At 52.8% G+C, this 23622-nt stretch overlaps 9 protein-coding genes across 9 annotated transcripts; 6 read left to right on the top strand and 3 right to left on the bottom strand.

Moving 5' to 3' along the window:
- Window positions 1-244: 244 nt before the first annotated feature.
- Window positions 245-2148, bottom strand: hsp70 (molecular chaperone Hsp70; the record flags this gene model as incomplete). Its single annotated transcript, XM_056621558.1, is given in 2 exon segments — window positions 245-736; window positions 748-2148. 2 exon segments carry the CDS (start codon window positions 2146-2148, stop codon window positions 245-247), a joined length of 1893 nt encoding a protein of 630 aa, XP_056472364.1.
- A 1676-nt stretch (window positions 2149-3824) lies between these two features.
- On the top strand, window positions 3825-4358 carry N7532_009066 (histone H2A.Z-specific chaperone CHZ1; the record flags this gene model as incomplete). Its single annotated transcript, XM_056621557.1, has 3 exons — window positions 3825-3956; window positions 4028-4031; window positions 4165-4358. The coding sequence occupies 3 exons, from the start codon at window positions 3825-3827 to the stop codon at window positions 4356-4358; spliced, it is 330 nt and encodes a 109-aa protein (XP_056472363.1).
- A 700-nt stretch (window positions 4359-5058) lies between these two features.
- N7532_009065 (SNARE domain- containing protein) lies at window positions 5059-5776 on the top strand (the record flags this gene model as incomplete). The annotated part of the gene is made up of 3 exons (XM_056621556.1): window positions 5059-5342; window positions 5413-5506; window positions 5573-5776. The coding sequence occupies 3 exons, from the start codon at window positions 5059-5061 to the stop codon at window positions 5774-5776; spliced, it is 582 nt and encodes a 193-aa protein (XP_056472362.1).
- A 659-nt stretch (window positions 5777-6435) lies between these two features.
- N7532_009064 (uncharacterized protein) lies at window positions 6436-7638 on the bottom strand (the record flags this gene model as incomplete). Its single annotated transcript, XM_056621555.1, has 2 exons — window positions 6436-7548; window positions 7606-7638. 2 exons carry the CDS (start codon window positions 7636-7638, stop codon window positions 6436-6438), a joined length of 1146 nt encoding a protein of 381 aa, XP_056472361.1.
- A 2258-nt stretch (window positions 7639-9896) lies between these two features.
- N7532_009063 (glutamate synthase) lies at window positions 9897-11326 on the top strand (the record flags this gene model as incomplete). Its single annotated transcript, XM_056621554.1, has 2 exons — window positions 9897-10118; window positions 11012-11326. The coding sequence occupies 2 exons, from the start codon at window positions 9897-9899 to the stop codon at window positions 11324-11326; spliced, it is 537 nt and encodes a 178-aa protein (XP_056472360.1).
- A 214-nt stretch (window positions 11327-11540) lies between these two features.
- On the top strand, window positions 11541-17723 carry N7532_009062 (glutamate synthase (NADH); the record flags this gene model as incomplete). Its single annotated transcript, XM_056621553.1, has 2 exons — window positions 11541-14865; window positions 14920-17723. The coding sequence occupies 2 exons, from the start codon at window positions 11541-11543 to the stop codon at window positions 17721-17723; spliced, it is 6129 nt and encodes a 2042-aa protein (XP_056472359.1).
- Window positions 17724-18434: 711 nt separating this feature from the next.
- Window positions 18435-19121, top strand: N7532_009061 (uncharacterized protein; the record flags this gene model as incomplete). The annotated part of the gene is made up of 1 exon (XM_056621552.1): window positions 18435-19121. One exon carries the CDS (start codon window positions 18435-18437, stop codon window positions 19119-19121), a length of 687 nt encoding a protein of 228 aa, XP_056472358.1.
- Window positions 19122-20034: 913 nt separating this feature from the next.
- Window positions 20035-20667, bottom strand: N7532_009060 (EMI1 family protein; the record flags this gene model as incomplete). The annotated part of the gene is made up of 1 exon (XM_056621551.1): window positions 20035-20667. The coding sequence occupies one exon, from the start codon at window positions 20665-20667 to the stop codon at window positions 20035-20037; it is 633 nt and encodes a 210-aa protein (XP_056472357.1).
- A 238-nt stretch (window positions 20668-20905) lies between these two features.
- yme2 (uncharacterized protein) lies at window positions 20906-23505 on the top strand (the record flags this gene model as incomplete). The annotated part of the gene is made up of 4 exons (XM_056621550.1): window positions 20906-21098; window positions 21150-22755; window positions 22826-22896; window positions 22949-23505. 4 exons carry the CDS (start codon window positions 20906-20908, stop codon window positions 23503-23505), a joined length of 2427 nt encoding a protein of 808 aa, XP_056472356.1.
- Window positions 23506-23622: the final 117 nt, after the last annotated feature.

The raw sequence follows: 23622 nt of genomic DNA, 5'->3' as shown, positions 1-23622 counted from the left end.
ACACCCTATTTGCTACGAGTATATTTTACAGTGGACAAGTAATGAATTAAGGAAATTTTGAAATTCGCTAGGACTTTACTATCCTAGCTGGAGATAACCTTGGATCTATGCAATCATGCGCAAAAGGAAAACTCGATACCCCATAAGTTCGTAAAACAAGACGTGAAAGGAAAAATAGGCCGAGCTAAAGGCCGGGTCATGAATTCAGAAAAGGAAACTTCCCAAACATCGACAAGCGACTAATTTAGTCAAGCTCTTCGTCGTCCGCGCGCTTCTCCTCGGTCTCACCGTCAGCGCGCTGCTGAGGGGGAGCACCACCGGCGGCACCGTAGGCGGCCTGCATGATGGGGTTGGCGATAGCCTCGAGCTCCTTCTGCTGAGACTCGTACTCGTCCTTCTCAGCGGTCTGGTTGTTGTCGAGCCAGCCGATGATCTCGGAGACCTTGTCCTCGATCTTCTTCTTGTCGTCGTCGGGGATCTGGAGCTTGCCCTCGGTGATGGTGTTCTTGAGGGAGTAGGCGTAGGACTCGAGACCGTTCTTGGCCTGAATACGGGAAGCCTCGGCCTCATCCTCGGCCTTGTACTTCTCGGCCTCAGCAAGCATGCGCTCGATCTCCTCCTTAGACAGGCGACCCTTGTCGTTGGTGATAGTGATCTTGTTGGACTTGCCGGTACCCTTCTCGGAAGCGGAAACGTTCATGATACCGTTGGCATCAAGATCGAAGGTAACCTCGATCTGGGGAACACCACGGGGGCGGGGGGAATGCCAGTGAGCTCGAACTTGCCGAGCAGGTTGTTGTCCTTGGTGCGAGCACGCTCACCCTCGAAGACCTGAATCAGGACACCGGGCTGGTTGTCGGAGTAGGTGGAGAAAGTCTCGGACTTCTTGGTAGGGATGGTGGTGTTGCGCTTGATCAGAGGAGTCATGACACCACCGGCAGTCTCGATACCGAGAGACAGAGGGGCAACGTCGAGCAGCAGAATCTCGTTGGTGGACTTCGAGGAAGTGTCACCGGACAGAATAGCGGCCTGGACGGCAGCACCGTAGGCGACGGCCTCATCGGGGTTGATGGACTTGTTGGCGTCCTTGTTGAAGAAGTCGGAGACAAGCTTCTGGATCTTGGGGATACGGGTGGAACCACCGACCAGGACGATCTCGTGGACGGAAGACTTGTCAATCTTGGCGTCACGGAGAACACGCTCAACGGGCTCCATGGTGCCGCGGAAGAGATCCTGGCAAAGCTCCTCGAAACGGGCACGGGTGATGGAGGTGTAGAAGTCGATACCCTCGAACAGGGAGTCGATCTCGATGGAGGTCTGAGCAGCGGAAGAAAGGGTACGCTTAGCACGCTCGCAAGCAGTGCGGAGACGACGCAGAGCACGGGCGTTGGTGGTCAGGTCCTTCTTGTGCTTGCGCTTGAACTCGTTGACGAAGTGGTTGACGAGACGGTTGTCGAAGTCCTCACCACCCAGGTGAGTGTCACCAGCAGTGGACTTGACCTCGAAGATACCCTCCTCGATGGTCAGCAGGGACACATCGAAGGTACCACCACCCAGATCGAAGATCAGGACGTTGCGCTCACCCTCAGTCTTCTTGTCGAGACCGTAGGCGATGGCGGCAGCGGTGGGCTCGTTGATGATACGGAGGACGTTCAGACCGGCAATGAGACCGGCGTCCTTGGTAGCCTGACGCTGAGAGTCGTTGAAGTAGGCGGGGACAGTGATGACAGCGTTGTTCACGGTGCCACCGAGGTAGGCCTCAGCGGTCTCACGCATCTTGACGAGGATCATGGCGGAAACCTCCTCGGGAGTGAACTGCTTCTGCTCGCCCTTGAACTCGACCTCGATGACGGGCTTGGTGGCCTTCTCGATGACCTTGAACGGCCAGTGCTTCATGTCGGACTGGACCTCAGCGTCGGCAAAACGACGACCGATCAGACGCTTGGCGTCGAAGACGGTGTTGTGGGGGTTCATGGCGACCTGGTTCTTGGCGGCATCACCGATGAGACGCTCGGTGTCGGTGAAGGCGACGAACGAGGGGGTGGTGCGGTTACCCTGGTCGTTGGCGATGATCTCGATGCGGTCATCACGGAACACACCCACACAGGAGTAGGTGGTACCCAGATCGATACCAACAGCGGGAGCCATGGTGAATGTGTGTATGTGGAAGGGGGTCGTTAACGTGCCAAAAGGAAATTCGTAAAAGGAGAAAGGTAGTGTACAGCAGAGAGGAAGTTAACGAGATAAGTGAAGAGAAGAAAAAAGGGAGAGGGCGGAACAGGGCAAATTCCTGCTATATAGTGAGCGGTGTATTGCTCAGAAGCTTCTAGCAGGGGAGCTTCCATGGGCATCCATCGGATTCCACGGCCTTCGATGCCCCAGCAACTGCGCCGCCGCGGCCTTTCATGAACGCTCCCGCCGATTCCAGGCGGGCCTAGTGGGTACGATTGAATTTCTACCGGCTACGAGTCTCTTCATGACGCCGGTTGCGCTCAATTCGTGTGTTGGTGACAAACTATCGTTGTTCGAGAATTTTTTGGCGGGGCAGTGTATGATGTAATCGGCGGGATGACACTTTTTGGCCTGAATGTATGGCCCGTATGCATCTGGTATGGCCCGGTTCGTCACTGCCCAATCGCCCCTGTTTCGGTCGGCTTCGGCAGGCGGCCCGCCGTATTGGTACGGTCACCACATTGGGTGACATGACCTCAGAATGAATTCATGGAAAATTCCTCACTTCGCCGTCACGTGTTCTTTATTGCTCCGAATTCTATACATCTCTTTGAGCTAGCATCTAAGCTAGCAGGGGGAGAGCTACCAGCGAATCGATTGGGCTGTTTTGTTGATGCCAGACGCTGAAATTCTCGAGAAGCAAAATCAAAGAAAGTCTGTACGGGCGTTAGGCTGCTTTGTCGGGCTGGCTGACCCTGACTGGTCATCGCATCACGCTAGATATGCCCCTTGATGAACGCATCGAGCCTAGATTGGACCCTCGGGTAGATGCCATGGCCTGATCCTGTCGTGTCTTTCATCTAGATCAATGCCAAGGCCCATGAAAGGGCAGTGGTTAGCTCGCTGATGCTTTGAGGCTCGGCTCGGCTCTAGATCCAGTGTAGCACCAATGCACTATGGGTGGGGAACATGCCCCTGCCATAGCTTCTTTGAATAGGGCCCATTCCTTCTCCTTAGCACAGCGAGACTTCTGGAGCTTTCCAATGCGTCAAATTGCCCGTATTTACTCGATGAATCGATCCTGCTATGGAATTTCTAGATCTTTGCATCTCTATCAACCTCCTGGTCCGGTGCTTGATCTGGAACAATAGTCAGGATCTCTATTGATATCACACCCAGGGATACTATGTACTACTATACATAGTAAGACACACAGTATGCTCCGAGTCCCACTGGAGTATTCTTGCGCTCTTTTCAGCAAGCTGATTGTCGAACAAGCGGGGCATCAAGGCACAGGGCCGTGCGATGCGTCGCGATATAAAGACCCTCGCACTCGAAACTGAGATTTACCAGCAATTATAGCTGCAGTCAATCTCTATCTCACGAAATTGACCTCAATAGATGTCGCCTACGGCTGTACAGTACATTAGTAGACTATTAACTGAGGACGGATGCCTCAGGGCTGGGGCTGTCACGCGGGCCCCACTTCGTGAGGCGAATCACGTCGCGAGGGGCCTCCCTTACTGTTGCGGGTTGTTTTGGTCGAGCTACACCTTACTTTGCAGACCGTCTCTTTAAATCCCCTCCCTCGCGGACCACCCCCCAATTCTCCCTTCCCATCAGCCTATCCTTAACCACCACATCGATCCACCATGGGTGACCACGCTACCACCAACGACCCCTCCAACACCACCTTCGAGGACAAGGGCAAGGGCAAGGATGTCCAGGACCAACACGAGGATGACTCCAGCTCGGAGGAGAGTGACAATGATAACGAGGAGATGGTGAGTGTTTCCTGTTCCCCAGCCCCCAAAACACCCTGGATCAACCCATAACTGACTTGGCGCTACTCTAGATCGGTACGCGACCACCCCTCCAGCCCTCACCGGCTGAGCCCTTGAGGCGTTTCCCACCCAATCGATGATTTCAAGTCGCATACGACTGGATCTGGGTGCTTCAGTGGAGCCGGATATGCTAATACAGTCACAACAGAAGACGAAGATGAGGACAACAACCTCGAGCCCGTCTCCCAGCAGAACATCATCCAGGGCGGCCGCCGTACGCGCGGCAAGATCATCAACTACGCCGACGTCGCCGAGCAGAACAAGGACGAGATGGAAGACTCCGACGAAGACGATGACTACCAGGGCGCCAACGACAATGACGACGACCAGATGCGCGACTAAGCGCCTGGTCTTTACGACAAATCTCATGATCTGGGAATTGGCTTGGAGGACTGGTGTTACGGATTCGAAGGGAGGCTCTCTCGTGGGCCCTTAGGGGCAGCGTCTCTTATGCAAGAACTCACGGTCATCGCCTGGCGATGATCATGTCTATGAAATCAATGAAAACGAAGCTCGCTTTTGCTTGAATCTGGCTATCCCTGTAGAAAACGTACTGCTCATGCTCCCACTGGGCTTACTGAGCCATAACTCTGTTGTTAATCTGTCCAAGATGTCCTTAGTTATTCTCGACTAAATAAGCGCGTTATTGGGCTTAAACTGCAAGACAAACTTCAACGCCAAGTGCCCGTAAACGCACTCCACGATAAGCACCATAAAATCAACTTCCCACGGCGTAGAAATTACGAGTCAGAGATCAAGGATCGCAAAGAAATTAATTTGTTATTGTTTCACTTTCCAATCCCATTGTAAACAAGTTGCTGCGTCATCACGTGCAGCGGCCTCGGGCGAGACCAACAAGCTTTGGCCACCTGTGTTTTTGTCCGCAAGCATCGAACCCCAACATCTCGAAAGACATGATTCACGCCGGTTCAAGAACCGCGCAATGACCCCGATGCACAACTAAGCAACACCACCCTTCACAGCCAACCTATTTATCCCCTAACAACCTCGGTTCATCGCCGACTCTTCCTGAACGACTGTCATGGCATCACGGTATAGTCGCCACCTCTCGTCAGGCTCGCCTCTGAGAGCTAGGCCTGGGGTAATCTCGCGCAGGATAAAGCGAGCTAACAAAACCGCCAGATTTCCCCGACAACGTCCCTCGAACCTCTTCGACTCGTACGGTGGCGACTCCCGGCCCTCCAGCAGGTCGCCCGCACCGGCCGGAGGATATGGATACGGGGGCTACTCCAGTCCTGCTGGGAGTAGCTACGGTAATGGAAATGCCGCAGGGCCTACATTTCGAAGCGCGACACCTGATAAGAAGTGAGTCAAGCTCTTCCTACACCGCTAGGAACCCAGCTTCGACATGTCTAATCTAACACTTGGGGCTTAGGGGCCACTACTCCGACGCCGTCCTTTCATCACTTGAGTCACAAAACGATGCAGAGGTAGAAGGGATCACCTCAAAGGTGAAGATGCTGAAAGACGTAAGATTTCCCTCTTTCTGCTATGACGGTAGCGCAGTGGGATATATCTGACACGGGACTCTGCAGCTTACACTTGCCATTGGCGACGAAATCCGAGACACAGCACACATGAACGAGCTCGAGAGTTCATTCGAGGGCACGCGGGTGCGGATCCGCGGAAACATGAAGCGTATGCTTCGCATGGCTGAAAGGACTGGTGTCGGGTGGAAGGTCTGGCTTGGATTCTTCCTCGCCGTCTTCCTTATTTTCTTCTACGTGTGGCTCTTCTGAGGGTGCAGCATGCGGAATCTTTTATTGTGTCCTTTTCCCATCCTCCCGAACGGGCTATTTCCTCCCTCTACCTCTACGACATATTTAATTTCCCATCCGGGTTTGGTCTGGCCTCTGCTAAGTCCTGGTCTTGGTCCTGCTCCTTGATGATGTGCATATACATACAGCTCGTTACAGCATGTGCTTTTTGGCTATGGTGTTTGGTGGTGCTCTTGGGATTTGCCGACTGTATTATCTTTTTGACATGCTCTGTGATTCTTATCTGCGTTCTCTTGTTTTATTCTACTAGAGTCGGTGCTTGTACATACGCATAATTGTACACGGAGCCACTTTTCTGCTGTTTCGCAGTATACATCCTCATCAACAGTTGATCTTGCCTTCATATTCTTTTGAATACCTGATAGTTTCTTTCCTACAGACGGACATTATAACGTAGCTAGCCCCGGAATTATTCGACTGTATCCAACTAAGCTGACAGAACTAATTTTTGACAAGATTACAGTATTTGTGATATTCCCAAAGGCTGTAACAACACCTATCATACAATCGTAATCACACATAAACGCTCATAGTAGTACAGTCAAGAAACTCCCATATGCTAACACGCAAATCATTGATCGTTCACCGATATCAGATCCTTGGGGACTTGATACTCTCACTCAGTTCAGACTATCGCGTGGTCCTCCAACATGACGAGGGAACCGTCTTCCGAATCCACTGCGCCGACTACCTTGACTGGTCACCGAAGCCCGCAGATCATCACTCTCCATGAGACTGCTCGAGTCAAAGACATCACCACCGCCACTCCAGCGGTTCAAGAACCGTCTCTGGGCATCGGTCTCGCGCGCATGCTGCATCGGGGGCAGCGGCAATCCACCCCGACTGTTGGGGGTACTCGTTCTGAAGTTCTCGGTGAATCGGGGGCGCAGAGAGTTTTCATGGTCCGAAGAGTCATCGTCATCGTCGTCATCGAGCTCTTCCTCCGTATCAGTGTGTTGCCATTCACCCTCCTGCTCAGAACCGTCCTCAGCAGCATCTGGAATATCATCGTCCAGATCTCTAACCTCATCCGCAGACGGAACATCCGCATCAAGGTCAGGCTGATTGTCGAAATCCTCATCCACCTCTTCCTCATACAATCCCTCCTCATCACCATCACCATCACCATACTCAACCGAGCCCTCGGGAATATCCTCATCAAGATCCCTCTCCTCATAGCCTGCATCATCGAACTCATACTGCGCCTCAGGGATCTCATCATCCAGATCCCTCTCCAGATACGCCTCCTCATCATCAACAACATGCGACTCCTCAAGCCCCTCCTCCCCTTCCTCAATCAACCCCTCCGCCTCACCAGTAACATCCGCATCAGGAATATCATCATCAAGATCTCGTTCCATCCCCTCCTCATCTTCCTCCTGCGTCATGCCCATATCATCATCCGCATCCATAGCAGCCATCTCATTCCGCGCCGCCGCAAGCGCCTCCTCGCGCTCCATTTCCTCCTCCTTCATGCCAAGCATCGTCTTCGCACATCCAGCCGGCTTAATCCACGAGTAGCCGAAGCAAGCAATGCTCTGCTTACGCAGCGCCAGGGCCCGCTCTTCGGCGGCGAGGGCCGCGAGGCTGTTTGCAGGGTGACGGGAGGGCAGGTACGCACGGGGGGTGAAGGAGTGATGACCATTTTGTCGGCTGGCTTGGGCGGATTGCTGGTGCTGGGTGGGCGTAGGGGTGTAGTATTCATTTGAGGGGCCGAACCACAGTTCGTGAGACTTGATGTATCTAGTTAGATGTATGATTTGGGTACGATGTCGTCGGGTTGGACTCACGTCGCGTGGTGTGATGACCGGTAGGGAGAGCATTGTTGCGACTGTGTCTGGCACTTGGCAGCAGTGAAGCTCAAGTGGATACTATCCCGGTGGCAGCGGCGAAGAGCTGCTGAGTCTAGTAGGTGTGTTGCAAGATGTGTCCGCGATGGGTCGTGGTTGCGAAGCACCAGACGCCGGCGTTGAAGTAGGCCAGATCGTGGTGTTCTGGAACGTAGGAACTGGTTTTCAGGATTGACGGGAACCGATAAAGATGAAGCCTATTATCGGCGAGCGAATCTAAAGTGTGTTTGTGGTGGACGAAATGTGGTAGATAGCGCAATGGTTGTCGCAGGTGCTGGGAAGCTTTGGCGGAGCTCTAGCGGATAAAAAGTCGCGGGGCTCCACCGGCACAACATCGGCGTGACTGCGGGGGCAGCCCGAGCTGCCAGTATTCATTCTCAGTAAGATTGCAGTACTGGGGAAATTGCTGGGCTTTTGCGAAGTTTTTTATTCGCTTGGGTGACTATTGGGCACTTTAATTATAGACTTCGAGGTTTCTCTTCTCTCGGCGATATATATCTGCGGTCATTCAGTCCTGCGCGTCTGCTCCGACATCCATTCAAAGTGTATCTTAGCTCAACGCTACGAAACTTTACAAGATACTCGTGGGCCAACAAATAAAAAGGCGAATGCTACAAGGCCTTCGACGTACCCTCTGTATCCGAGAAAATACCCTCCGAGCTCGAATACATTCCCAATGTTGTTTACTTAATGGAGACCGGCTCAGGCTGAGAAGGGATTCGAGTAGATTATCATTTTGCTCTAACACTAAATATGCTAGAACACAGTCAGTTGGATCTAATATTAATTTCCTTATTCGATTGCATGTAAAGGCTCTGCGACTCTTAATCACCTTTACCATTTGGCTTTTTGAAGCTCCCAACATCCCGAGTGCAGGAAAGCGACTACAATTGCAACGAGTACTCAGCAAACAAAGCAATCTTCGCTCAAACTACTCACCCGGGTAATGAGTTCCCCAACAATGCCTGATCAACCAAAGAACTGTATGACGCAGACACCGCAACGCCCAGGCAAAGCGGTGAAGTTCCCATAATTCCAACAGAATCAGCCGCAGAGCTAGCAAAGCTGTTAGCATGTATGTGATATATAAGCAGCGTCGATCCAGCCAAGCGCTGCAGGAGCCCGCCAATGCTGGGCAAGCCCATCTCCGTCGTACGACCGTTCAATCCGTCCGCAAGAATGTCCGCCCAGGCCGGTATTGAACGGTGACTCTCGGCTCGCCTTTCGCGAGGCCCGATCAGGTCGCTCGCGCAGTGCTTCTGTTAAAGACTTGGCATGTGATGTCCGCGTATGCGTCGTACGAGAGACGGTATTACTTTAGGATGGCATCCCGGGATGCCCCGATGCTGGCAGTGTTCCACTCCGTCGAGGAGACTGTCGTCCGGTGAACCCAATGCGGACAAAGGCGGAGGTGTCGGGGAAAGCCGGGTGGGGGCCGTTCGAGCAGATCGGATATGCATTGCATGAGCAGTCCTTGAGGATGCGAGGCAGTGGCTCTGGGAGGGCGAGGGCAGCCTCGGTCGAACCCCACGAACGCGCATCTTAGGATTAGCCTGGAGGTGATTGGACGGAAATCAGGTGATGTCGGTGTGGATCGCGGGAGGTGGATATTGATGTTCCTTAAGCAGATCCTCTTCGACTGAGCACTGGAGGAGAACCATTGCATGGCAATGGTGACCTACGACTGGGAGTTTAGTGGTCTACCTAGGGAATTTCACATGGATGAGGATGCTTGAGTACGTGCCGGGGTGGCAACAGATCTTCCCCGATGAAGTGGTCTCTGGCCGATTGCTCCGAGTGCTGGTGCTGGTGCTAGTGCTAGGCGAAAACAGGAGAAGCGATCCTGATCGGCCGAGCATGAAACTCGCACCCGGCGGGCAGGCCCCAACGTGGTGGTTATGTATTCGAATTATCAAGTCGAGCTTATCGGGTCCCTTCACGTGTCAGACCAGCGACCCTGAACGCACTGGATCTGCCCCGGAGGAGTGGTCTCCGGGAGATCTTAACTCCGCGCTGAGAACGCAGTCGGGAAAAACGAACAAGCCCCGGCAGTGGCGAGTCTCCCCTGAGTCCTCATCAGGCCCGTTTCGAAGTGGGCGCGGAGGAGGGCCGGGGGAGTTGGTTCTGGGGGTGGTGGAGGGAGGGAGGGCAATTGTCGACCCGCGCTATAGCAGATCATCCTATTGAAATCAGAAGCTTGGACATCATCCCTCCCCCGACAGGACAGGGACATGCATGGCGGGCTGGTGAGCGATGGGACTGGGGGCTGTCCGCAAACAGTAGGCCGTAGCCGCAAGGGCAAGGAACATACCGGGGGGGGGGGGCGGCTGGGCAACCCCGATCTCGGCTTGGTTGCTGGCCGTCTGGTACGGTACGCCGTCCAAGACTCAGCAGTAGATAGTATGGCTCGGAAAGATGGAGGGCTCGAAATTGAGGCGAGTATCATACTTGTGGTACGTACTTTTGGTATAGACAGCCTATGTATTTGTCCTTCGCAGCGGGCTACTAAGCACTGCTGATGCCCCACCGACCAGCGCGGCGGGACTAGGTCGCAGTTGTTTTCGTGTGGCCCACATTCCTCTGGAGCAGTGGGATGACGAGGATCGGACTCGACTGAGAGAAGATCAGAAGATGAGCAGAGCAGAATATCCTTTATAGACTATATCTTCATAGAGGAGTGCTCGATATAATGGATACATCCATAGTGAGAGTGTACTGTACGGTATGGTCAGCCCCACTCCATCTTGACGTAGGAGAAACCTAATCGCTTTGGCTCAGCAGTTGCAAAGCATCTGCTCTGATTGGCGCGCTGCTTATCTCTGGGGAGTTGCCAATCATCATGACTATCTTCTGCTCTACGGTGGTCGTCGTGGAATGCGCGATTCGCCCGCTTTCGTCCATGAGAGACTGGGGATCACCACTCCTAGAAAAGAGAAAGTGGACAGAACATCGACCATTTGTAGCGTAGTCCTCAATCAATCACGGTCGCGACAGAATCACACACCACGCCTTTCACATCCTAAACTAAGACCAACCAAGATCATCGTTATTGGCAATTCCCTGGATGTGACAGCGTCTGCGACTGCTCTTCCAGCTGTAACTGCTGCCATTCGCCCAGGCGTTCACCCCACACTCGTATTGTACCGTCCTGGTCGGAGCTACGTGCAATCCCCGGACGTGCTGTCCTGTCCTGCCCGACTGGCGCTGGTCCCGGTAATCGCAGTGCTGCCTTTTTTAATTTCACCCCTCCTTTAATTTTTTTTTGGCTCCTCCCCTCTCCATCTATCCCCCGCAACTTCCCTTCCCTCTCGCGTGGTCGCAGGCATCCCTCATAGTCATCTCCCAGCAATCCATCCGCCCACTCGACGCCTGTGACGACATCTCGCCATATATCCCGCCGAAATCTGGCGGAGATTCCAACCCCATCCCGGAACGCTTCCAGTTCAACCGATCCCACGCACTTCTGTCGACCCCCGGCGGAAGAATGGGTCTCAACTTGGAGGAAATCTATGGCAACGATCTAGAAGAGCAGCCCCCGCAGGAGTACTCGGGCTATCAGCCCAAGCAGGGCTTCGGCTGGGCCAATACTCTCCCAGAGAAGCAGGGTCTCTATGACCCCGAGTACGAAAAGGATGCCTGTGGTGTCGGTTTCGCGGCGTAAATACCCCCCCCCCCTCTCCCCGACTGCGCAATTGAGACTAACCGACATTTCTGCGTCCAGCCATATCAAGGGCAAAGCGAGCCATAAAATCGTGAGCGATGGTAAGTTCAACAACTCCCATAACACAGATATTTCTTTTCCTGACAGGAAAGAAGAGAAATGGAAATCCAACTAACAGAGGTTTCATTCGCTAGCTCGCAATCTGTTGTGCAACATGACTCACCGTGGAGCCGTTGGATCTGACGCGCGAGACGGTGACGGTGCCGGTGTCATGACCAGTATCCCGCACAAATTCTTTATCAAAAACTTCGCCCGAGAGGTAGGCGTGGACCTGCCTCCACTCGGTCAATATGCGGTCGGCAACTTGTTCTTCAAGCCTGATGAAGAGTCGCTCAAGCAGTCTATCGCCAGCTTCGAGGAATTGGCTACCTCTCTGGGTCTGCGCGTGCTGGGATGGCGCGAAGTCCCCCGCGATTCAACGATTCTGGGCCCGGCCGCCCTGTCGCGAGAGCCCATTATCATGCAGCCGTTTGTCGTGCTCCAGTCGGCATACGGTGCCGGTACCAAGCCGGAAATCACCGACACAGACAAGTTTGACGAGCGCACCTTTGAGCTGCAGCTGTATGTCTTGCGGAAGCGTGCCACCCATGTGATTGGGTTGGGCAACTGGTTCTACCTTTGCTCGCTGAGTAACCGGAATATCGTATACAAGGGTCAATTATCACCCGTGCAGGTCTATCAATACTACCACGACTTAGTCAATGTCGATTATGAGGGTCATTTTGCTCTGGTTCACTCACGATTCTCGACCAACACATTCCCCTCTTGGGACCGTGCTCAGCCACTGCGATGGGCCGCCCACAACGGTGAAATTAATACACTCCGTGGAAACAAGAACTGGATGCGCGCTCGCGAGGGTGTTCTTCGATCTGAGGTCTTCGGAGATGAACTGGACCTGCTCTATCCGATTGTGGAAGACGGTGGCTCCGACTCCGCCGCATTCGATAACGTTCTGGAACTGCTGATGATTAACGGCGTTCTGTCTCTCCCCGAGGCTGTGATGATTATGATTCCCGAGGCGTGGCAGGATAACCCAGCCATGGACCCGGCCAAGTCAGCCTTCTACGAATGGGCCGCCTGCCAGATGGAGCCCTGGGACGGCCCGGCTCTTTTCACCTTCTCCGACGGTCGGTACTGCGGTGCAAACCTTGACCGTAACGGGCTGCGCCCGTGCCGTTTCTATGTGATGGATGATGACCGCATTGTCTGCGCCTCGGAGGTCGGCGCAATTGACATCGACCCCGAACGTGTGGTGCAAAAGGGCCGTCTGCAACCTGGAAAGATGCTGCTGGTTGACACATTGGCCGGACGCATTATCGATGATGCCGAACTGAAGCAGACCGTTTCGAGCCGTCAGGACTTCGCCAGCTGGCTGGACAAGGAGCTCCTGAAGCTGCCTGCCATTAACAAGTTGTTGCTGAACGGCAATGTCGATCTCTCTTTCAAGCTGGACGACAATACCGTCCAAAACGACCCCCGCCTGAAGGCCTTCGGTTATTCCTTTGAGCAGGTCAGCCTGCTGCTTGGCCCCATGGGTGCTGACTCCAAGGAGGCTCTGGGTTCCATGGGTAACGATGCTCCCTTGGCTTGCATTGCCCAGCAGCCGCGTCTGCTCTATGAGTACTTCCGTCAGCTCTTCGCTCAAGTCACCAACCCGCCCATTGACCCTATTCGTGAGGCGGTGGTCATGTCTCTGGAGTGCTATGTCGGTCCCCAGGGTAACCTCTTGGAGATGGATCCTTCTCAATGCCATCGTCTTCTTCTACCCTCTCCAATACTGAGCATTCCGGAATTCAATGCTCTGAAGAACATCAACAGCGCCCACAGCGACTGGACCGTCCGAACCATCGATATCACTTTCGACAAGAAGAAGGGTACTCCTGGATACCTGGCCGCCCTCGATGAGATCTGCAATGCCACGACTGAGGCGATCGAGAATGGCGACAAGGTCATTGTGCTCTCTGACCGCGCGACCTCCGCGGACCGCGTGCCGATCTCTGCTTTGCTAGCCACCGGTCTAGTTCACCATCACCTGGTCCGCAACAAGTGGCGCTCGCTAGCCGCTTTGGTTGTTGAGACGGCCGAGGCTCGTGAGGTGCACCACCACTGCGTGCTTCTGGGATACGGTGCCGACGCTATTAACCCGTACCTCGCCCTGGAATGTCTTCTCAAGATGAACCGGGAGAACTTGATCCGCAAGGACATTTCTGACGAGAAAGTCATTGAGAACTACAAGGCTTCTTGTGATGGCGGTATTCTCAAGGTCATGAGCAAGATGGGTATTTCCACCCTGCAGTCCTACAAGGGAGCCCAAATTTTCGAAGCTCTGGGTATCGATGACAGCGTGATCGACCGCTGCTTCGCCGGAACCGCCAGCCGTATCCGCGGTATCACATTCGACCTGATTGCCCAGGATGCATTTGCCTTCCACGAGCGTGGATATCCATCGCGCAACATCATCGAGATCCCTGGTCTTAGTGAAACCGGCGAGTATCATTGGCGTGATGGTGGCGAGGCTCACATTAATGATCCTGTCAGCATTGCCAACATGCAGGACGCCGTTCGTAGTAAGAACGACAAATCCTATGAGGCATATGCAAAGGCAGAGCATGAGCAGATCAGAAACTGCACATTGCGCGGTATGCTTGAGTTCGACTTTGAGCAGCGGACGCCCATCCCCATCGACCAAGTCGAGCCCTGGACCGAGATTGTGCGCCGCTTCGTTACGGGTGCCATGTCCTACGGATCTATCTCGATGGAGTCCCACTCGACTCTTGCCATTGCCATGAACCGTCTCGGTGGCAAGTCCAACACTGGTGAAGGTGGTGAAGACCCCGAGCGCAGCAAGCGAATGGAGAATGGCGATACCATGCGTTCCGCCATCAAGCAGATTGCCTCTGGTCGCTTTGGTGTGACCTCACACTACCTGGCTGATGCCGATGAGTTGCAGATTAAGATGGCTCAGGGCGCGAAGCCCGGTGAAGGTGGTGAGCTGCCTGGCCACAAGGTCGTTGGACCTATTGCTCATACTCGACACTCCACCCCCGGAGTCGGTCTCATTTCGCCTCCCCCGCACCACGATATCTACTCTATTGAGGATTTGAAACAATTAATCTACGACCTCAAATGCTCCAACCCTCGTGCCCGTGTCTCCGTGAAGCTGGTGTCCGAAGTTGGCGTCGGCATTGTCGCTTCTGGTGTTGCGAAGGCCAAGGCTGATCACATATTGATCTCTGGTCACGATGGTGGTACCGGTGCCTCCCGTTGGACCGGTATCAAGTACGCTGGTCTCCCCTGGGAGTTAGGTCTTGCTGAGACTCACCAGACTCTGGTTCTGAACGACCTTCGTGGCCGTGTCGTTGTTCAAACTGACGGTCAGATTCGTACTGGTCGTGATCTGGCCATGGCCTGCTTGCTCGGTGCTGAGGAGTATGGTTTCGCTACTACGCCTTTGATTGCCATGGGCTGTATTATGATGCGTGAGTGCTAGGTGTTTGGTTCAAGATTTTGCATACATGCTAACTATTCTTTAGGTAAATGCCACCTGAACACCTGCCCTGTCGGTATCGCCACCCAGGATCCCGAGCTACGAAAAAAATTCAACGGTACCCCGGAGCACGTTATCAACTTCTTCTACTATGTCGCCAATGAAATGCGTGCGATCATGGCCAAGCTTGGTATTCGCACTGTCAACGAGATGGTCGGACGTGCTGAGCTTCTCAAGGTCCGCGACGATATTCGCAACTCGAAGCAGGAGCGCATTGATCTCTCGCTCATTCTGACTCCTGCTCACTCTCTCCGTCCGGGTGTTGCCACTTACAATGTTCGCAAGCAAGACCACCGTCTCCACACTCGTCTTGATAACAAGCTCATTGCCGAGTCCGAACTTGCTTTGGAGAAGGGCCTGCCTTGCCGCATCGAGTGCGATGTTGTCAACACTGACCGTGGAATGGGTGCGACCCTGTCGTACCAGATTAGTCGACGCTATGGCGAGGCTGGTCTTCCCCAAGATACCATTCACGCCAACATCAAGGGTTCTGCTGGTCAGTCCTTTGGTGCTTATCTTGCTCCTGGTGTGACGCTGGAGCTTGAGGGTGATGCCAACGACTACGTCGGTAAGGGCCTATCGGGTGGTCGTTTGATTGTTTACCCGCCCCGTGGTGCTTCTTTCAAGGCCGAGGAGAACGTCATTGTCGGTAACACCTGTCTGTACGGTGCCACTCGCGGTACTGTTTACTTCCGCGGGATGGCTGCCGAGCGTTTCGCCGTCCGTAACTCGGGTGCCACCGCCGTCGTTGAGGGTGTTGGTGACCACGGTTGCGAGTACATGACCGGTGGTCGTATCCTCATTCTTGGACCCACTGGCCGTAACTTCGCTGCTGGTATGTCCGGTGGTATTGCATACATCTTGGATATGAACCAGGACTTCCACTCCAAGGTCAACCTGGAGATGGTTCAAGTTTCTGGAATCGAGGACCCCTCCGAGATTGCTTTCGTTCGTGGTCTGATTGAGGATCACCACCACTACACTGGATCCGAACTGGCTGCCCGGGTCCTCTTGGACTTCAACCGCGCTCTTCCTCGCTTCGTCAAGGTACTTCCGACTGACTACAAGCGTGTCATGGACGAGGAAGCTGCCAAGGCTGCAGCTGCTAAGAAGGCCGAGTTTACTCTGCCCCAGCTTCCCAGCACCCCCGCGGAGAAGCCTAAGGCTCACGCTGATGAGAAGAAAGCTGAAATGCTGGACATTGAGGACAGCATCAGCGACTCAAAGGCTGAGAAGAAGCGGTCTGCCCTTATTCTGGACAAGACTCGCGGCTTCATGAAGTACAGCCGTCGCTCGGAGAAGTACCGGAACCCAACAACTCGTACTCGCGATTGGGCCGAGTTGTCCAACCGCCTCAGCGAGGACGAGCTCAAGTACCAGTCCGCTCGTTGCATGGACTGCGGTGTTCCCTTCTGTCAGTCAGACACCGGTTGTCCGATCTCTAACATCATTCCTAAGTGGAATGAACTGGTTTTCCAAAACCAGTGGCAAGATGCCCTCAACCGTCTTTTGATGACAAACAACTTTCCCGAATTTACTGGCCGAGTGTGCCCTGCTCCTTGCGAGGGTGCTTGCGTCTTGGGTATCAACGAAGACCCCGTCGGTATCAAATCGATCGAGTGTGCCATCATTGACCGCGGCTTCGAAATGGGCTGGATGGTTCCTCGCCCCCCACCCACCCGCTCCGGCAAGACTATTGCCATCATCGGATCCGGACCCGCTGGTCTGGCAGCTGCTGACCAGCTCAACCGTGCTGGCCACACTGTCACTGTCTACGAGCGCGCTGACCGCATCGGTGGTCTTTTGATGTACGGTATTCCGAACATGAAGCTGGACAAGAAGGTCGTTCAACGCCGTGTGGATCTCATGGCCGCTGAGGGTGTGAAGTTCATTGTCAGCACTGCAGTCGGGCCGGACAGTGAAGTCTCCCTCCAATCTCTCCGGTCCACCAACGATGCCGTGATTATCGCAACGGGAGCTACTGTCGCCCGTGACCTGAAGGTGACCGGCCGTGAACTCGATGGCGTCCACTTCGCTATGCAGTTCCTCCACCAAAACACCAAGTCCCTTCTGGACTCGGGTCTTGCGGATGGCGCTTACATCTCTGCTAAGGACAAGCACGTCGTTGTCATTGGTGGGGGTGATACCGGAAACGACTGTATCGGAACGTCCGTTCGTCACGGTGCAAAGTCGGTCACTAACTTCGAACTTCTCCCGCAACCCCCACCCGAGCGTGCCCGCGACAACCCCTGGCCCCAATGGCCTCGCATCTACCGCATTGACTACGGTCACTCGGAAGTCAAGACCCACATGGGCAAGGACCCTCGTGAGTACTGCGTCATGTCGACTGAATTCGTCGATGACGGCAGCGGCCGTGTCAAGGGTATCAACACTGTCCGTGTTGAATGGACCAAGTCTTCCACCGGTGGATGGGACATGAAGACCGTGGAGGGAAGCGAGCAATTCTTCCCTGCCGACCTGGTTCTTCTTTCCATGGGTTTCTTGGGACCTGAGGATCGTCTGCTCGGCGAAGAGGTCGAGCGCGACCAAAGGAAGAACGTCAAGACCCCTCCTGGCCACTACGCCACCAACATCCCCGGTGTTTACGCCGCGGGTGATTGCCGTCGCGGACAGTCACTGATTGTCTGGGGTATCAACGAAGGCCGACAGGCCGCGCGGGAGGTTGATGCTTTCCTCATGGGAATCTCCTCTTCGCTTCCCGTTACGGGTGGTATTATCCGACGGCCGGCTGTTGATTCCGTGCCGAAGGCCGAGGCAGTTGTTGCTTGAGAATCTGCAAAGGGCGGAGTGAGTGAACGAGGACGAGGTTACGAGTTGACGGCCCTCAAGAATTCAATGTGAAAAGTTAATCCAAAACGGGCGGAATGTGATCAATCAGTTTTTTCATCTCCCAATCGCTTTTAGACTGGGAAAAATTCCTTCTACCCCCGGGTAGTTTTTGTGCTTCATTTCATATTAAATGACTGAAGATGCTCCGCTTTTGTTGTTTCCTTATTTTGCTTGATTTTAGCAGCGTATTCCCTGCGAGGTGTTTAGAGCGTCTGCTATGCTGTGCGGAGAATTTGCTTTTTGCTGTGCATACCTTCCGTTATTGTCAATTCGATTTTATGTTAAATATTCTGTTCTTTGTTGTGACAATGTAGTTTCCCTCTCATCTTTGTTAGAGCTAAGCTTAACAAAGGCGTAAATTGGTGGCACCATTGTTGGAAAAGCTAAATTTGGTCTTGCCTTTTTCTGAGGTCATTGTCTAAAAGGGGACAAAACCGATTATTCCCACTCTTACTTTTTTTATCGTAGTGTTTACAACTACGAGACAATACCCTTCGCCAAATATAACGTGGACACGGGTTATTTATATAAGAGGACTCGAAAACCTCCCAAGCCACACCTTTCCGTTCTATTAATCCAATAAAGGAAATCAACATCTAACCAAATGACCAACTACAACTCACCACCCAGACTGAAAATCAGATCTTCAAAATGCCACGCGCACCCAGCTACGCCAGACCCACAGCATCTTCCCAAGCAAAACAAACCCCCGAGAGCAAGATTCCCGTCAGAAAATCAAAAACGATATCCCATTCCCGCCGGCCCTCGGTCGTACCTAGATCCTCACGAGCAAATACGCGGTCATCATGGGAAGAGGAAGAAGAAGAAGAAGAAGAAGAAGAAGATGAAGATGACGAGAGAGAGATGAAGCTTCACCAGCAAGAGTTCTTGACGAAAAAGCTTCAGAGAGAAAAAGAGAAGCAGGAGAGACTCCGTCAGAAGGAGCTACAGGTAAAAAAGGCGAGAGCAGAAGAAGAAGCTAACCGCAACCTAGAAAGAAAAATGCTCCAAGGAAAATGTCACCACAATAGCCTCGACTGTGACACCGATTCGGACAACGAAACTTTCGTTACAGCCAGTGAAGGGTACAGAACAGCGCCAGAATATCGAACCTTCGACTCAGAAGACGAGATAGTCCGAGAGAGAAAGGCTTTGAGGGATAGCACTGCACTTTGCGATGCGTGGGAGCCGAATATAGAGCGACTGAAAAAGGTTCGAGATGAGAATGAGCGGTTGGAGAGTGAACGTGTTGGATGGGAACAGGAGGTGGCGATGAGGGATCGATTGGCTGAGATTGGGGAGTTGATTGAGGTGGATTATTTGGGACGTAAGCTTTAGGTTTTATAAATCTTAGTGGTTATGATATGTTCATGTACTCATTGATTCTATCTCTCTAGAAGTTACCCACATATGATTCTTGTACCTGACTCAAAAATAATCAAACTAAGAAACACCCCTCCTTTACTATATCCCATTGGCCACCTCATCAAAAGCAACATCCATCTCCTCCTTCTCCATTTCATGTGCAAGAATAACACGAATAGGATAAGTCGTCACCATAACCGAATTAACCTTAATACCCCTCGCATCTACAACAGTCATAATATGATGAAGCAACTTCTCCATAGGCAAACCCCACCACGTGTGGAAATCATGTTCATTGGAGTCCTCATGTAGATTCGTAATGAGTATATCGACTGGCGGTGGTCCGGCACATTGCCATTTCCCGGCTGGACGTAGTTTGCCTGTTTTGGATCGTTGTATTTGCCGTCCACGATTGGACGCTTTGAGTCATAGTCCTAGGTTGGGCTGTGGAATTTGGCTGGGTGGTATGGTTTGGAATTTGATATATTTTGATGAAGTTGTGGACTTTCTGATGAGCGGGATAGATTTTGATGAAATGACTAAGAAGTTGGGTGTTGATGGTCAGGTGGATGGCGGTGGGATCCTTTGAGGCTCTGCTAGATTAGTAAGGGGAGCAGTATATCCAGGATCGATCTCAGATTTCGTCAGATGACTGGAGATGTTGTAGTTACTGTATGCAGTTTTTAGTTCTTGTACTTGTCAGGTAATATCAGATAAGTCGGGATAAATTGAAGAGATCAATTTTAGAGTAGAGAAGTCCTTCGGTTCTCCCAAAAGTATTGTACAGGTCCACGCCAATCAAGTGGTATATATCTACAGTTCATGAGTTCAAACGTTCAAAGAAAACATCAGCGCTTCGCTCCGCATCGGTGAAGACTTGGAGCGTTCATGCATTAGCCTTTTGCTGGGCCTCCTCCTCTGCCTTCATCTCCTTCTCCAGTGCAGCAAAATCTCCCTGGAAGGCATTCCGGGCTGGGTCGAGTCGGACATCCCAGACATCTTCACTGCTTGGACCAGTCTTGTATTTTATGGCCTTCTTGCGATTGTGGTCTCGAATCGTCTTCTTCCGCAGCTCATCAGACCACCCCCTGGTCTTCATGCACAACCAGAAATTATCCCAATGCTCACTGCAGGAGCGCATCTCTCCATATCGATAAACATTCACGAATTGCCCTCCAAAGGACTGGCAGAAAAAGGCGTAGTCGAAGGCTTGACGGCAGGACATGGTGTCTTGGTAGAGGGAATCGGGGGCGATCGCTGAGGTGGGTTGGTCGGGCGAAAACTTCGCATCGGTGCCATTGGATTCTGATTGCATTTGCTGGAGGTTCTTGGCAAAAGTATCCTCTTCCTCGCGCAGACTGGCCAGGATCTGACTGAATTCCAACTCCGCTTGTTGATCCGGAGTCAATTGCTTCGGCGGAGGCGCATTCGGAACCAGCTCTTCGGGAGCGCTTGTGTGTGTAGATGCTGTTTCATTTTTGCTGTCCTTTTCAGGACTCGATGACCACCACCAGCCCATCTTGGAGGAGAAAGTTGCGAGAATTGGCGTCCGGCTGCGAGGCAGACTGCGACGACGCGGTTTTCTGATAATCAGCAAAGTCATGTGACTGGGTGGATCTCCGATAGCGCGATAAGCCGAGCTGGTCGCGCTTGGCGACGTCATTGAAGTCAACTTGCTGCGATTGATCGCAACCCGGATCTCGTTCTTTGTCTTTCCCCTCTAACACGGCTTCCTGACGGCATGCACAACCACTGAAATGAAGCCAGCGTGCTTCTCAAGAATGTCTCCAGCTGTGCGGGCTTCTCCCCTCCGGCCCAGGGCGAATCTACAGTCCTCTCGCCGGGGGTGGAGACTTGCTCCACGCTTCTCCGTCAATGTACGAGCTGTGTCCTCGATCCAGTCCGGACACATCGATCTCGCCGAAGATGAAGGCCTTGTATATGTCAATAGTAAGTTGAACAATTCTTGGCAAATATGTGGTACGGCCTGACCATCTCCAGATATCTTCCCGCATAGACTGCAATGGTTACTGCGGGGACCCCTCAGCCATATCCAGCCCCTTGAAGGAATTTTGAAACGAATCAATCATCCCGACCTCGCCGCTGCGGATCCCAGCCAAATCGTGAAGCGCGTATTACCACAATCCGAAGACTTCGAAATCAAGCACGTCGTCACAAGATACAAGGAAGGAGGTGCCTTTGTCAAATATGCGCGCAAGCCCGGTGTCAAGAATGAGGATATCCAGAATGCCATCAAGGAACATCTCAACAAAAGCCCGATCAGGCCGTGGTTCAACCCGTTTCAAAAAGTCGATGCAGACTTGGTCCATGGACGACCATGGATCGAAGATCTCTATCGGATTCCCAGTAATTCCGTGAGAGTCGAATTTCTGGCAAATTCGACAGATGGCCCACCTGCAGAGCTGACGCAGGAATGCCTGTACACCCTCTTTCGTCCATATGGGAAGTTGCTTGAAATCCATCCGCAGCCTTTCGACTCGAAAGTCGAGCCTCGCTACGCCACACTACGCTTTGACCGGCCAAGGTTTGCAGTGATGGCGAGAAACTGCTTGCATGGATATGTTGCATCTGAGGAAGAGGGTGGGGGCAAAGCCGGTACGAGATTTAAGATCAATTACGAGCGCAAGATCAAGCTGTCCATGATAAAGGACTGGATCTACAATCACCCTAGGATTGTCATTCCTGCCTTGGCTGCTCTAGTGGCAACGATCACGGTCATCATTTTCGACCCTATCAGAACTTTCTTCATCAAGATGAAGATCAAAGCCACTCTTCACGCTGAAGAGAATAACATCATTCAATGGATCCGCAGGCAGGCCAGCAAAGCCAACATAATGTACTTTGGTCAGCGGAAGACAGATCCTCGAGGTCTCACGGCGATTTGGGAGGATCGACAAAAGGATATTGCTCAGCTTCAAGCCTGGTTAACCGAAACTGCGGAAACGTTTATTGTTGTCCATGGACCACGGGGGTCTGGAAAGCGAGAATTGGTCCTGGAGCAAGCTCTCAAGGACCACAAATACAAGGTGGTTATTGATTGCAAGCAGATCCAAGATGCTCGTGGCGACACAGCCAAAATCTCCCGAGCGGCAGCCCAAGTCGGTTACCGACCCATTTTCTCCTGGATGAACAGCATTAGCAGCTTCATCGACCTAGCGGCACAAGGCATGATCGGCACCAAGGCTGGCTTCTCGGAAACCCTCGATGCCCAACTCAGCAAGATCTGGCAGAACACCGCAGTAGCCATGAAGCGGGTGGCACTCGAGGCCCGACGCAAGGATGATAAGGATGCCGGCATGAGCGACGATGAATACCTCGAGGCTCATCCTGAGAAGCGACCTGTTGTGGTCATTGATAACTTCCTTTACGACGCTGAAGATAGTGTTGTTCTCGATAAGCTCACCGAGTGGGCGGCTGGCTTGACTACTGCCAACATTGCTCATGTCATATTTTTGACCACTGATTCTTCGTTCGCGAAGCCGCTTAGCAAGGCACTTCCCAATCAGGTCTACCGCACTGTTGGCTTGGGTGACTGCTCTCTCGACGTGGGTCGTCGCTTTGTCATGAGCCATTTAGATGCCGAAGAGTCAGACGACGAGAAGGGTGCCACCAAAAAAGCCCCGAGAGAACCTGACTGGTCTCGATGAATGTATTAGGGTGTTGGGCGGACGTGTTACTGATCTCGAGTTTATGGCCCATCGCATCGAGGCTGGAGAAACACCTCAAGGTTTGTCTATAAGCAACCCCTACTCAGCCACACCTCGCTAACTCTTCCATAGCCGCCGTGGACCGTATCATTGAGCAGTCTGCCTCGGAAATCCTGAAGATCTTCATCCTCGGCACGGACACGATTACACCCCAATGGACTCGCGAACAAGCATGGCATATTATCAAGGCTCTGGCAAACTCCAAGGATGGTAGTTTGTTGTACAACAAGGTCCTCCTGGCAGACCTGTTCAAGGAAAATGGCGAAGCAACCCTCCGAGCTCTGGAACAAGCCGAGCTCATTTCTGTCGGATCGGTCAAGGGGTTTCCACGATGGGTCAAGCCCGGAAAGCCGGTCTACCATGCTGCGTTTCAACGCCTCATTGAAAACAAGACATTGCAGAGCCGACTTGATCTATTGATTCTTGGACAATTGATCAGCAACGAAAACAAGGGCATTGGCAAGTACGAGGAAGAGCTCCAGCTCATTGGGTCCCTGCCGAAGCAGCCCCGTGAGCTGTATTCGCGTACGATGTGGCTTTTGAACAAGATTTCCGACTCGCAGAGCAAGATTGAGAATTATGAGTGGGAGAGTCGGAAGTTGCAGCGAGCACTGCAAAGTGACAGTTGAGCGATGATCCCGCTTCTCGCATCCATGTTGTGGTGTTAGGATGCCTATTCTGTACAGTTCAGCTTTCATGTACATCTCCATTCAAATTTCAGAAATAGCACGTCTTCAACTTCAAAT

This window comes from Penicillium argentinense (genome assembly GCF_028826775.1).
Source record: "Penicillium argentinense strain IBT 30761 chromosome Unknown utg000009l_segment0_segment0, whole genome shotgun sequence".
Classification (NCBI taxonomy): Eukaryota; Fungi; Ascomycota; class Eurotiomycetes; order Eurotiales; family Aspergillaceae; genus Penicillium; species Penicillium argentinense.
Note: the sequence above shows the minus strand (reverse complement) of the source record. Positions and strands in the feature narration are given on the sequence as shown.